The sequence below is a fragment of the Homalodisca vitripennis genome, unplaced genomic scaffold (assembly GCF_021130785.1).
Source record: "Homalodisca vitripennis isolate AUS2020 unplaced genomic scaffold, UT_GWSS_2.1 ScUCBcl_6338;HRSCAF=13509, whole genome shotgun sequence".
Classification (NCBI taxonomy): Eukaryota; Metazoa; Arthropoda; class Insecta; order Hemiptera; family Cicadellidae; genus Homalodisca; species Homalodisca vitripennis.
Window position 1 is genome coordinate 20,305 of NW_025782443.1, and position 13,066 is coordinate 33,370.

General features: G+C 34.3%; 1 protein-coding gene across 1 annotated transcript; it reads left to right on the plus strand.

The window, feature by feature from the left end:
* Positions 1–9,354: 9,354 nt before the first annotated feature.
* On the plus strand, positions 9,355–12,598 carry LOC124373755 (the record flags this gene model as incomplete). Its single annotated transcript, XM_046832099.1, has 2 exons — positions 9,355–9,794; positions 12,535–12,598. Coding segments are annotated over exons 1-2 (504 nt in total), but the record flags the coding sequence as incomplete, so codon positions are not given.
* Positions 12,599–13,066: the final 468 nt, after the last annotated feature.

The window sequence follows — 13,066 nt, forward strand, 5'->3', positions numbered from 1 at the left end:
TAAGTATGAACAAATATATGTGTAACAATATGAAATTATTAAAAAAATTATATATTTGTAATATATCATTATTTGTAATAACTTCATTTATATAACTATATATGAATATATATACAGGGTGAGTTTTAAGTCCCTTCCCCCCCTATTTTTTTTTAAACCGTATAAGTTAGGAGGTTTTAAACTCCGTACATATTCGTTAGACCTAAATATCTTGTTTTTCATGGGTTCATTGACTCTCCACCTCCAATGGGGGACGGTCCACGAGGAGTAAGCCGAGATTCTTAAATGTAAGCATAGGTTGATATGCACATCAAATTAAAGGTCTCTGTAAGTAGAATACAATGCCGCAAACCGGACCTCAAAAGGTTAATCCTAATGAAAAATTACAGGGTGTTAAAATGTACAAAATAGTAATGTGCTATTATCTGCGTTTTATCGCGCAACTTTTTAAAAGTTCATTTCAAAACAATTTTTCTATTGCTGTTTATTCTTTAAAAGAAACTTTATTTTGTTGTGTTTTAATGATTTTAAGGGATCACTGGAAGTCCGAGATCTAGGAGTTAACTAAAGGATTTAATAAGAAGTCGGTCATGTGATGTGTCGTTTAACATTGCCTTTTAACGCTGGAAACTGTGCTACAATCTGAATTAAAAAAAGGATAATTCGTAATTTTGTTAATAATAATTTTGTTCAGAATCTGTGGTCTGCATTTTTAAATGTAATCTTTGACATAGTCCCTGTGTCGTTGTAAAAGTTAAAGTTGTATGTTATCTGGGTATTCCCAGAGACTTGTTATGTTTGGTTTCAGTTACTTGGGCCATTAAGTATCTGACCTTGTTAGTTGCAGTGTGGCTACTGACCTTGTTAGTTTTAGTGCTGTTAAAGTTAGAAACATGTCTCGCACTCTTCAAGAAAAAGTTGACATGGTGTTTATTTTTGGCGCTTCTGGGAATAATTACCACGAAACAATGAGACGATTTAATGAAAACCATCCAGAAAGACCTGTTAGCAGAACCTATTTAAGGCAGTTAATAACAAAATTTAGAGAGACTGGTAAGCGTTACTGATGCAAAACGTTCAGGCCGTCCTCCTTTGTCAGAAGAAGTTGATTTTGAGGTTCTTTGTACAGTTGTGAAAATCCTCAAACCTCTTCGAGACAAATAGCAGACAATATCGGGGTATCACAACGCAAAGCAATAATAACCCTGAAGAAGCACAAATTTCATCCCTACAAAATTATGCTACATCACGCATTAAATGAAGATGACCCGGACAGAAGATTGCAGTTCTGTGAAACTATGGATAGACTAATTATATCAAATCCAACAACCGTAAATAATATCTGCTTTAGTGATGAGAGTACATTTTACGTAAATGGTTTAGTGAATAGACACAACTGCAGATACTGGGATAACTCTAATCCCCATGTTCACAGAGAACATCATACCCAGTATCCCCAGAAAGTAAATGTTTGGGCAGGTCTCTTTGGTAACCACGTGATTGGACCACTGTTTATTGACGGAAATTTAAATGGAGAAAGTTATTTACATATGCTCCAAAATAATATTCATCCATTAATAGAAAATACAATTCGCACTAATGGTGGGGAGTTTAATCGAGAAGAAGTAAGGTTCCAGCGGGGCGGTGCTCCTCCACACTACGATGTTAATGTTCGTGGTTACCTTAATGTACATTATCGTGAGAAGTGGATAGGACGACGCGGGGCAATAGAATGGCTGGCACGGTCCCCTGACTTGAACCCACTGGATTTTTTTTGTGGGAACACTTGAAGTCTGTGATTTATTGTACACCACTCGCATGTGTGGAAGATCTTCGGAACAGAATTACTGAGGCCTGCAGGAAAGTAACACCAGAAATCCTAACCCGTGTAAGGAGTGAATTTGTTAACAGACTATACTACTGTCAGGAAGTAACAGGCAATCAGTTTGAGCATCTACTACAATAAAAGGGTAAGTAACAATCTACTAGTATCGGAATCGTACAATATTAGAACCGGAATCGCTGTTGAAATAAAAATAAATGGGTCTAAAACCTTTGTAAGACAACAATTCTTTAAATAAAATACTTACAAGGCGACACAACACATGATCGACTTCTTATTGAATCCTTTAGTTAACTCCTAGATCTCGGACTTCCAGTGATCCCTTAAAATCATTAAACACAACAAAATAAAGTTTCTTTTAAAGAATAAACAGCAATAGAAAAATTGTTTTGAAACGAACTTTTAAAAAGTTGCGCGATAAAACGCAGATAATAGCACATTACTATTTTGTACATTTTAACACCCTGTAATTTTCATTAGGATTAACCTTTTGAGGTCCGGTTTGCGGCATTGTATTCTACTTACAGAGACCTTTAATTTGAATGTGCATATCAACCTATGCTTACATTTAAGAATCTCGGCTTACTCCTCGTGGACCGTCCCCCATTGGAGGTGGAGAGTCAATGAACCCATGAAAAACAAGATATTTAGGTCTAACGAATATGTACGGAGTTTAAACCTCCTAACTTATACGGTTTTAAAAAAAAATAGGGGGGGGAAGGGACTTAAAACTCACCCTGTATATAACAATATAATAAGAAGTTACTACACCTAAATTTGGTGTTGGGTTGAATTGTCGGTATTGTATAATCATTAAAGTCTTTATTGCCATCAGTGGTTGTAGACTACTCTAAATACTTTCATGAAAGATCCTGAATTCACCTGGAAATAGAATGTTTGATTTTAGCTATATCGTTAAGTTTCGTTGTTTAATGGAAACCTTCAAATTAAATTACTTGTAAATGTAAAATTAAGTTAACACCTAATTAAATTAATAACATTAAGTTAACCTAATTAAATTACTTAAATTAAAGTAATATTAGTACTTAGGTTAGTTCTTTACCTGAAGAAGAGATCAGATTGCAGATCTGGAGACGTAGTGTTACTGATTTCTTGTTTCACTGAACGATGGCAAATGTCCGGAAAAATCCTGTTTCCTTCACAATCCTTCCATCGTCAAAAATAACCTTCAAATCTTAGGTCTTTTCATTTGTATGGACTACCTTACCATGTTTTAAACTGTCATTTTTCAAACCATTATGAATGGACGTGCATTTATCTATAACCTTTTAGTTGCAAAAATATTTAGCTGGCTATCTATGCTGATTTTGAAAGGTTTTTTTTGTTCTCACTCTCTGACAGATAAAAGTAGGCAACCACTAAACATAAGTACATCCCGGTTTTGAAAAGTTTTGCAGTGAACTTCTACAGGTTCCATATGCTTATGTTGGTCCTATAATTTACCGTGTTACTCAGTGGAGTAAACTTTGTCGTGGCTACGAATGACGCTAAAACAAGGTCGTAAGGTTAAAAAGTTGAGTTCCTCGGGAAACATAGTGGTACACTTCTCCCTACAATCGCAATCAGGATATTTTATTCAGGTATGTAGTCTTTTCGCTTTATTTATACTCTAAAAGTTTCAAAAAACCTCTCAGCCTAGAAGCTGTAAATTTATTACAGCGTTTCCCACGCCTCTCCTTTTCTTAGCAGGACTTTTTTCATTTTCAGAAACATACGCAATTTTCGCTACCCTATGCCAATTACAGGTGGAGTGAGCGTCAAAAATTACTAAGTACAAACTTCAATCATGGTAATTCTATAAATGATTATATAACTACCACCTATAAATACACCCCAGCTCTTTTGACGTCAGATTTTCAGAATCTTATATAAAAGTAAAAAGAAATCGTACGGCAATGTTGTCATAGTTATCGTAACAACGTGTATGTACAAATGTAGTATAGTCTTGAATTCTCCCCTTTCCTGTGTGTTTGTGTATTTTTAGTTATAACGTTTAAGAGAACGAATAAATAAATTGAAATTAAAACCAATGTTTAGAATTTAAGTTGGTGTAAGACTTTACTTTACACAACACTGATTTCTGTCTCCAGTATTGGATAAATACTCTTCCGGTGTATAAAGTCAGTTTCAGAACTTGGCTTACCTAGCTTGTAAATGAGCACAGCATGGAGATAGCGTTTTTATTCTGCATTTATTCAGTTCTGGAGTGGACTTACATAACCTGAAGCAGAACATTCCTTCTAGCCGAATTATTTTTAAAAATAAGTTAGTGAAAGGTTTAAAAAATAGATAAAAGTTTGGCAGTTCCTCATATATATAATATCCAAAGTTATTAAATCAATACTCCTTCATTTATGTTTCTAGCATTAAGTGATTTTAATAATAATATTGTGTTTCTTGGGAATGGAAAAATAATGTATCATCATTATGGGTATAGATAAATATATTTAACTTTATAAATAAAATAGACATCATGGATTTTTTCTTGGCAGGCTAATATTTAAGTATTTATATTTTAACATTTTTTACCAAACATTCATAATCTTACGGAGTCTCGTAACGGATTGCGAATTCTTTATAATTCAATGAAATTCTTGGTTATTATCATAAAATAACCTTTTTACACACTTATAAAATAAATGGGTTCGAACATACCCAAAAGCTATTTGGAGTCCATTCCAGGGGTTGTTGTTACTGCACAGGATGTAAGTCGCAAGCGCAAGTAACGAGTATGAGAATTCAAGAGGACAATCACGCGTCACACCAGCACACACGAATGTGGGATACTAACAACAAAAATCAATTTCGGCTCTTTCTTCGGCATCACGTTGTGTCATCTAAAACAAAGGACCGGAAGGGAATGGACAGGATGGGGAAGGGGTAAAGGCAAGCCGTTTCCGGGCCCATGTTTTGGTCCTAAACCTTAGTGACATAGTGTATGTACCAAATTTTGTTGGTTGTGGTTTGCTCAGTTGTTAAAATGTTTATAGGTTTTCTAGTTAGTTATTTTTTTACCGTTGGCACCCAAAGTGGGCCTAACCTCAACGGAAAGTTGGTTGACATAGCGGTTGGTCTGCTAGTTTCATGATTGAAGTTTCAATAAGTTTTGCGTTTAAAAATACTCCTCGCTATGTAATGTGTTGGCTCCATACCATTTGAAGTGATATTTTCAGACCAGTGGTGTTAAGCAGTTTTAAACTTTCCCCCAGTCCCTTAAGTCCCATTAAGTATTTTCTTAATGTAAATTCTCACATTTAGTGGCCTTTTTTCCGCCTACGTATTCCGTATTACAAGACATGTTAAAGTGTAGGTTTTTTTAGCCCTGTGTGCCTTTGGTTTTGTTTTTACGAGACTTTGTCTAAGAGTGTTTTGTGTTCTAAAAGCGGTTCTGATATTACATTTTCTGCCTACTCTTCTAGTTTTCTTCGATAATCCCGGCACATAAAGGATCATTATGTACGAAATTTTTCCTTTCTTTTCAAGTTTTCATTATGTGACTCATATATTTATCTATTGTTTCTTTTGTGCTTATATTTACAGACTGATGGTAATCATCTTTTAAAGGATTTCTTCTCTTTACTTATCTTTGTCTGAGGAAAACCTCTTTGCTTCTTTCCATTCAATGAGTAGGCTAGTCTTTCTATGAGGGATTTTTTGTAGTTCGATTGAAAGTTTAGATAATGCCCCGTGTGTGTTTTCTTACGAAAATATACTGTCCCTATATTTTACTACACGCACATTCAGAAAGGGGAGTTAGTTTTGGTTTTCTACCTCCACTGTAAGGCGAATGGATGGAGAAATGCTGTTTATGTGAGATAAAAACTCGTTAAGTTCCATGAGGGAAGACGACGAAAGTTTCATCCACGTATCTCCACTAGATACACGGTTTGAAACTGAGTTGAAGCCCGCGCTTTTTGTTCAAATTATGCCATAAATATATTGTTGAAAATGGGTAATAGTGGAGATACCAACGCCATTCCCTTATCATAAACTGTAAATTTTACCTTCTAGTTCAAAAAAGCGACATCGAGTGCAAAGCTGTAACAATTCCATAGTTATGTGGATTGGAAATATTGTTCTCGCGTTCGTTTAAGATTTGATATTTTTGAAGCCGAAATTCAATGATTTTGAGTCCTGACACTTCAACAGACTTTCAACGCCAAAGCTAACTAGCCTGTCGGTTTAAAACAAGTTTCAAAGTTTTTGGAATCTCATCGAAATATTTAGAATTTTTAATAAAAGAGTCATTTCCTACAGGACGTGGTGTCACAATGTCCAAGAAGACTTTAGGTATTTCCGAAACTAATTATTTCTTGGAGAAGGATGCCATGTTTATGGGTTTTAAGACAGCCATACACGTGTAGGATTTAGGAATGATGAAGAGTTAATTTAGATCTAAAATTGTCCAAAAAATTATTTTTGCCAAAGTTCAGTAACTTTCACTGAACGATACTGTGTTTATTACAACAGTAGCGTTTCCTAAATACATATTAAAGAATTGTTTTATTTAAGTTAATTTTACAGAAAATATTTATTTAAGCATAAATTAAAAATAAGCGTATCGTAACAATTCCTCAGAAAAAATGTGAATACGTTAAAATATTTCTCTAGTAAACAAGAGACAGGAAATTAGCTGTTTCGCTCAAAACGTTTAGAAACGTTTAACAAAACCGTGCTTCCTTTGACATGTTCCCAAGAGACGCAAGATTAGGCTTGAATTAGCCTCTAGAGATACGACCCTTGTATTGTTCCTTACAAAATGGAATTTTGAAACACTGTTCTAGACCTCTGTTTCACCAGTATTTAAATGTAAAATTTTCTCGCTGTAGAAAACTAATTTTTATTAAAATAAATCCTCATTTAGTTATTGCCTGCATAGTTGGATGTTGTTTTATTCAAACGTAGTAAATAAAGAATGCATAGAAGCGTGTTATAATAGAAAAAAAGCAATTAATGTGGAAATATAAAATATTTTTTCCTTAGCTTCAATTTGAAATACAATTCTTCGGTTATCAGTTGCTAATTATAAAAAAGTAAATGTTAGGCCATGTAATCGGTTATTTCTGTATAAAAATATATAAATCTTTATTTAATTTCTACAAACAACTATAATTAACTCAGTTTATAAGTATCTCACAAGGATTGAAACCTTTACCCCTAACCCAACCTATTTCTTTTTATTTTCTGTGTTCAATCAGAGAATGTATATGTATATATCGATGTATATTAAATATGTATATATATGTTATCGACTGTTTGACAGTACATATAGAAAGTACGCTCCAACAACAATAGAATAAACAGCAGGGGTTTAACAGTTGTTTTGTGGCATAGAGCTGAGGAAAGTATTTGATACAATACAAAAGTGATTGAATCTTCTAAGTAATATTATATACTGTGTTCTTTGATATTTTAAATCCTAATAAACTTTCCAGTCCTGCTACTCTGAGCATATTTGTAATATAAGGAAGAAGGATGTTTCCATTTTACATACAATACATTTACATGAAGAAAAATCATTGAAATTTATGTGTCATAAAAACACTGTTAATTTACTTGTCCTACCAAATTTTCCAAGAGGTATAAAAACCAAGCTTCCAGCTAGTACGGATTTTACTCTAAGAACGTTTTTAGACTGTTAAGACAGTTTTTTGCTTTTAAAATTAAAATAATATACCAGAAGTAGTTTCACAACGTGACTCGTAGTACTTTCCAATTAATTTTGAACTCGATGAATCTTTATTTGAATGTAAAAATGTTTTACTTCACACTGAGAGCTAATTTTTTAATTAACTAATTAAAGTTTCTTGAGAAATTCTACTCTTATATCCGACTGGAAGCTGTGTTCTATATGTTTTCATTAGTTTCTTGATTGAAAACCATAAGGTTGAAAATTTTGTTACTCATTATAAACACTCCTTAATAAAACTTTTTCATTTAAAACAATTTTAAAGGTCATAACATGATGTAGTAAGACATTTTGAACAATTAATAGTTGATAAGTAAAGTTAACTAATTATTATATACTATTAAATTAGTATCAGAATGAGTATTTGGTGGTTTTAATAAGGTAATAAGGTGAGTCTTGCCCAATCATGTGTTAATCTGTATCACCTAACTTGTTGCAGCTATTAAATATGTTTAATTTAGTCATGGCTGTGTATTTGTGTGTACGCCTGCTTCGAAGTTTCCATTCATTGTCTCGAAAACTATTTGACGTACAATGAATACATTTAGAACTACTGTAGGATGTATTGAAGAATAAGGCACAGCCGGAAGTTAGGATTTTAATTTCTATTCCTTATAAAGAGTTTTGTTCGTTCCTCTGGCGAATCTCCTGTTATTCCATCTATTATTAGTTTTAATGGCCACTCCTCAAATAATCCACAAGAGAGAGCTAATATGTTTTCAGCATTCTTTTCTTCTGTTTTCTCGGAGCCCGTAGTTTCACCACCACCATTTAACTTTAATGCCAACTCCTCCCTGTCGATGATTTCGTTCTCTGTATTAGAGGTCTTGGAAGTCCTCAGGAAAATTGATGTCAGGAAGGGTGCTGGCCCAGATAATGTATCTCCGTCCTTCTTGCAGCACTGCAGTGACACCCTGGCCCAACCTCTGGCTAAACTATTCAACTTGTCCATTTCAAAAGGAATATATCCTGAAATTTTCAAGATGGGGCATATTGTTCCTATTCATAAAGCGGGCTCTCTATCGAAGGTCGAGAACTACCGTCCTATTACAATCCTATCAGCGGTAGGGAAGGTGTTCGAAGTGCTGGTGCTCTCTCGTCTTAAAGCCTTTCTGAAACCCCTAATCTGTCCTAGTCAACATGGCTTCACCACCTCCAGATCTACCGTCACCAACCTAATGATATTCGAAGAGAGTATATTATCTGCACTAGGATCACGTAAACAGCTGGACGTTGCCTTTATTGACTTTTGCCAAGGCCTTTGACAAGGTTGACCACTCCATCCTCACCAATAAGTTAGAGGGATATGGAATCAATGGCCCGTTGCTCTCCTGGTTCCGCGACTATCTGCTTGGCCGGCACTTAAGGGTAAAATTACCTGATGCGCTCTCCCAGGAATTTCTGCAAACTTCCGGTGTACCTCAAGGATCGATTCTTGGCCCATACCTCTTCATCATTTTCATTAATGACATAACCTCCGTTCTTCTGGTGGATGCTCTACTCTTTGCTGATGATGTGAAGATTTACACTGTGGTCTCCAGCGATGAGGACATTGCACGTCTACAGACAAGTCTTCATAATGTATTCCATTGGTGCGTTTCCAGTAACATGAAGTTAAACTCTTCAAAGTGTTTTGTCATGACCTTTGGTCGTTCGCACAACCTGCACCATTTTTCAGTACAGTATTGAGCGGGATCAACCCCTGGGAAGAGTGTCCTCGATAAAGGATCTAGGTGTTACATTTTCATCTGACTTCTCATTCAATGAGCATGTTGACGACCTATGTAGAAGAGCTTACAGGATGCTGGGCTTCATCACTAGGTCAACCCGCGGTATGACAAGTCCCCTTGTCTTGAAGACTCTCTATTCATCATTTGTGCGTCAACTCCTGGAGTATGCTAGCCCAGTCTGGTCTCCCTACCAGCTGGGTCTTATTGAAAAACTGGAAGCTGTGCAGAGGAAGTTCGTGAGAATGGTGGGCGTTCGACAGGGGCTGCTCTATAGGGAAGTCCCTGTTGCTGGACTGCAGGCTGATCTTCTTCTCCCTGATCTTCAAGCGAGGCGGTGCGTCGCGGATGTTCTGTTCCTGACGGGACTGGTTAGTGGACAACTGGATTGTCCGATGCTCCTATCACAAGTGGACTTCCGTATTCCCTTGGCAAGGACTCGATCTCGCGACTTGTTCAGTAGACGCCACTGCCAGCGTTCCTACGGTCTTCCACGGGTCCACTCGCCAGAATGGTCAGGCTCGGAAATGGTTTCTGCGACAGGTTTGACGTCTTCAACGATAGGGCAGCAATTATTAGAGGACGTATGCTGGCTGCTTTCCAGTATACAGTGAAATAGATGGGGGACTTGTTGAGTGATGTGGGCATGGCATAAATGTTTTTCTTTTTTTAAGAAGTAATTAATTTATTCATAGCGCTATGTAGTTTGTTACTTTTGCCATAATTGTAGCTGTTCGTATTTATTTATTTATATGCTTTGTACATTTGTTATTTATTTATTTATTATTATATTTGGCATTTGTTTTGTATGTGTTGTTCACTCGTTACTGTTAAGGATGGTAGTTTGTATTGTGAAATGTTCTATTCATTTATTTATTTATTATAATTGTAATTAGCTACCTTGCACTATGTGTATTGTTTATAAAGTGGTCGTTGACCGTTGAAAGGAAATAAAATAAAATAAAATAAAATATACCTGAAGTGAAATACAAGCGTAGAAGTAGATGTTTTTTGATTGGAGTAGGCTTCTAAGTTCAATGTTTTTTTCTATACATTGTCCCAAAAGGTTTGTATTGGCAAAACAGTCACTCTATAAGTGAAAGAATATCATTGGTTTTATATCTTTCAAGGAAATTCTGAGAGGCCGAAATCTGTTTATGCAACCAAGTTAATATAAAAACAATTCCTGTGAAATATAAAATGAATTTTTCATTTAGAACTTGAGTTTGATACCAAACTCGGCCTATGCTTACATTTAAGATTTTCGTTCCGACTCCTCACGGGCCGTCCCCCTGAAAAGATAAAATGTCCCCACTGGTCTCAAAAAACTAGGTTCTTAATTACAAGTGGTGATGTACAAAATTTAATTTATGTAAGTTGAAGCCATACAAAATTAGGTGAAAGCGTTTCCATGCTTTTTTCCACTCTGTATATCAGGGTTCATTAATCATTTACAATTTCAAGGTACCTGTACCTAATATAATGAAAAGAAATGTTTCAAAATTTCGAAAATGTAAATTTATGTAAATGTTTAGATATTTTTAAAAGAAAGTTTCTCACCTTAGTCCATGAACTCATATTTATTGCAAAACTACTAAATTATTGTAAATGTTGTAGTGAATTAAATTAAAATAAATTAATACACATGTATGCCTAAAGGTTTTTTATTTACAGAAATCTTTTAATGACCTCTCGATGGTGTGTCGTATTTCCCAAGCTCTATGTAATAATGTTTTTACTAAGCATCTTAATCTCTAGTGTTCTTAAATAAGGTTCGAAATTATGTTAACCTGTACCTAACCTGTACAATTTCAAGGTACCTGTACGTAATATAATGAAAAGAAATGTTCACAGTTTCGAAAAATGTAAATTTATATAAATGTTTAGATATTTTTAAAAGAAAGTTTCTCACCTTAGTTCATGAACTCATATTTTATTGCAAAACTACAAAATTACTAGTAAATGTTATAGTGAATTAAATTTAAAATAAATTGTAATGAATAATTTAATATTAAACATGTCTTCAAAGTATTAAGGTATTAAAATTTGTGCTTAATATGTCGGTTTGACGTTATAAATTGTTAATTAAAATTTTAATCAATTTAATGAGATGTTGTCACGAATAAAATATGTGTTGGTTCATTTGAGGGTGTTGTATTGCCAATCTAACCTATTATTAAATCCTCTCACAGCAGCCCTTACTCACTATACATTATAATAATTTCACAACTTTAATGTAAACTAAACCAACCTTACAAAACCTTACAAATGTAGAAGTAGTTTTCTGGTGAAAGACCCATGGTCAAGGTTGTTCAACTGGTTTATAGAGGTAACGTCCATGTTAGATCCGTGCAATACCTAAAGCTTTTATGACTTATACTCATTCCAAGTGTAAAATGTGGCACTGACCACATTGTTACGGCTGCTCCGAGAGAGATGAATTATAGTTCCCTGTTGTGTTAAAATTCATTGTAAGTGTTTTCACATCCACTTCAAATAATTTTCAAAATTTGGCATTACTTAATTTACTAATTTATGGTTACTTCATCGTGATAAATAAAACGGATTCCTGTATTTAAATGTTGTACATGATTTATATTCCAAATTTTCGAATTTGAAGTTAAACCAAAGATATTATACTAAATTGAGTAATAATGATGATGACTAAAGACCTTATGTAAATTTACCATGTTTCAGTGATGTAAATTTCACAAGATAAAATAAAAGTAATTGATTACAAAACTCTATTTGTTTTGTATGGATTTATTCTTATCATCCGCTATAAACAAACCTCAGATGAATTTTAAGTATGTAAAATGATTCTTGTGATAAAATTTTAACCACAAAGGATTTATTTTAAGGTTAATTTCACAATTATTGATGTATGTTTTAGTAAAATATTTATTTAAGATTAATGGCAAGACACTACCGACGCTTGCTTATAATAAATAAGTTCAGACAAGGAAGCATACTTATAAGCTAAAATTTAAACTTAGAAATTTGACATAAAAATATTAATATAAAAATATTTATAAAATCTGTATATACTGAGTACATTTATTGACATACTTTGAGCCAGAGAGGTGAAGCTGTAGTACTAATAATAATTTGTGCTTCAGTAAGCCATGCAAATGTACACTAGGGGTTTGATGAAAATGGGGCATACGAACTCTTTTGGAAGACATAATAAACAAACATTGCTTAGTGCATTATTGAAACTAACAGGATGTAGTTTCAGGATTCTTTTTTTACAGGACACAGTTACCCGGAGCATCCACAGAGCGGACAGAAGATTTTAGAAAACCTGGACCTCCAGAGGTAGGAAGCCTTTAGAGCTGAAAGCAGATGGAGTCTCAAACTTCTAAGAGTTCTACGTGACAGGTAATTCATAAAGGCTGAAACCTGTCAGAGTTTAGGAAGTTTCTTTTATTAGCTCATTAACTCATTGAGATGTACATTAAACTCAGTGAAGTACGAATACGGGGATAATAAATGTTTGGTTTTATTTTGTTATGTTAAACCATTTAAAATGTCCAAAAAACCAATTCACTTAATTTTAACTTACACAGTCGTTTTTAAGTGATTAATAAAAAAGGCTGTTCTAAAAGATATTGTTAAATTTAAAAGCAAACAACGACAAAAACGGAAGATAATCGAGTAAAACTGTTGCCAACCGGCAGTTTATCAGATCGCGAGCGAACAATTGTCCCCAAAAGACTAATGTTTTGCAGGTTGATATTCTCCAGGGATCTGGACACAGTTTATTGCCAACCGACTGACTTTACC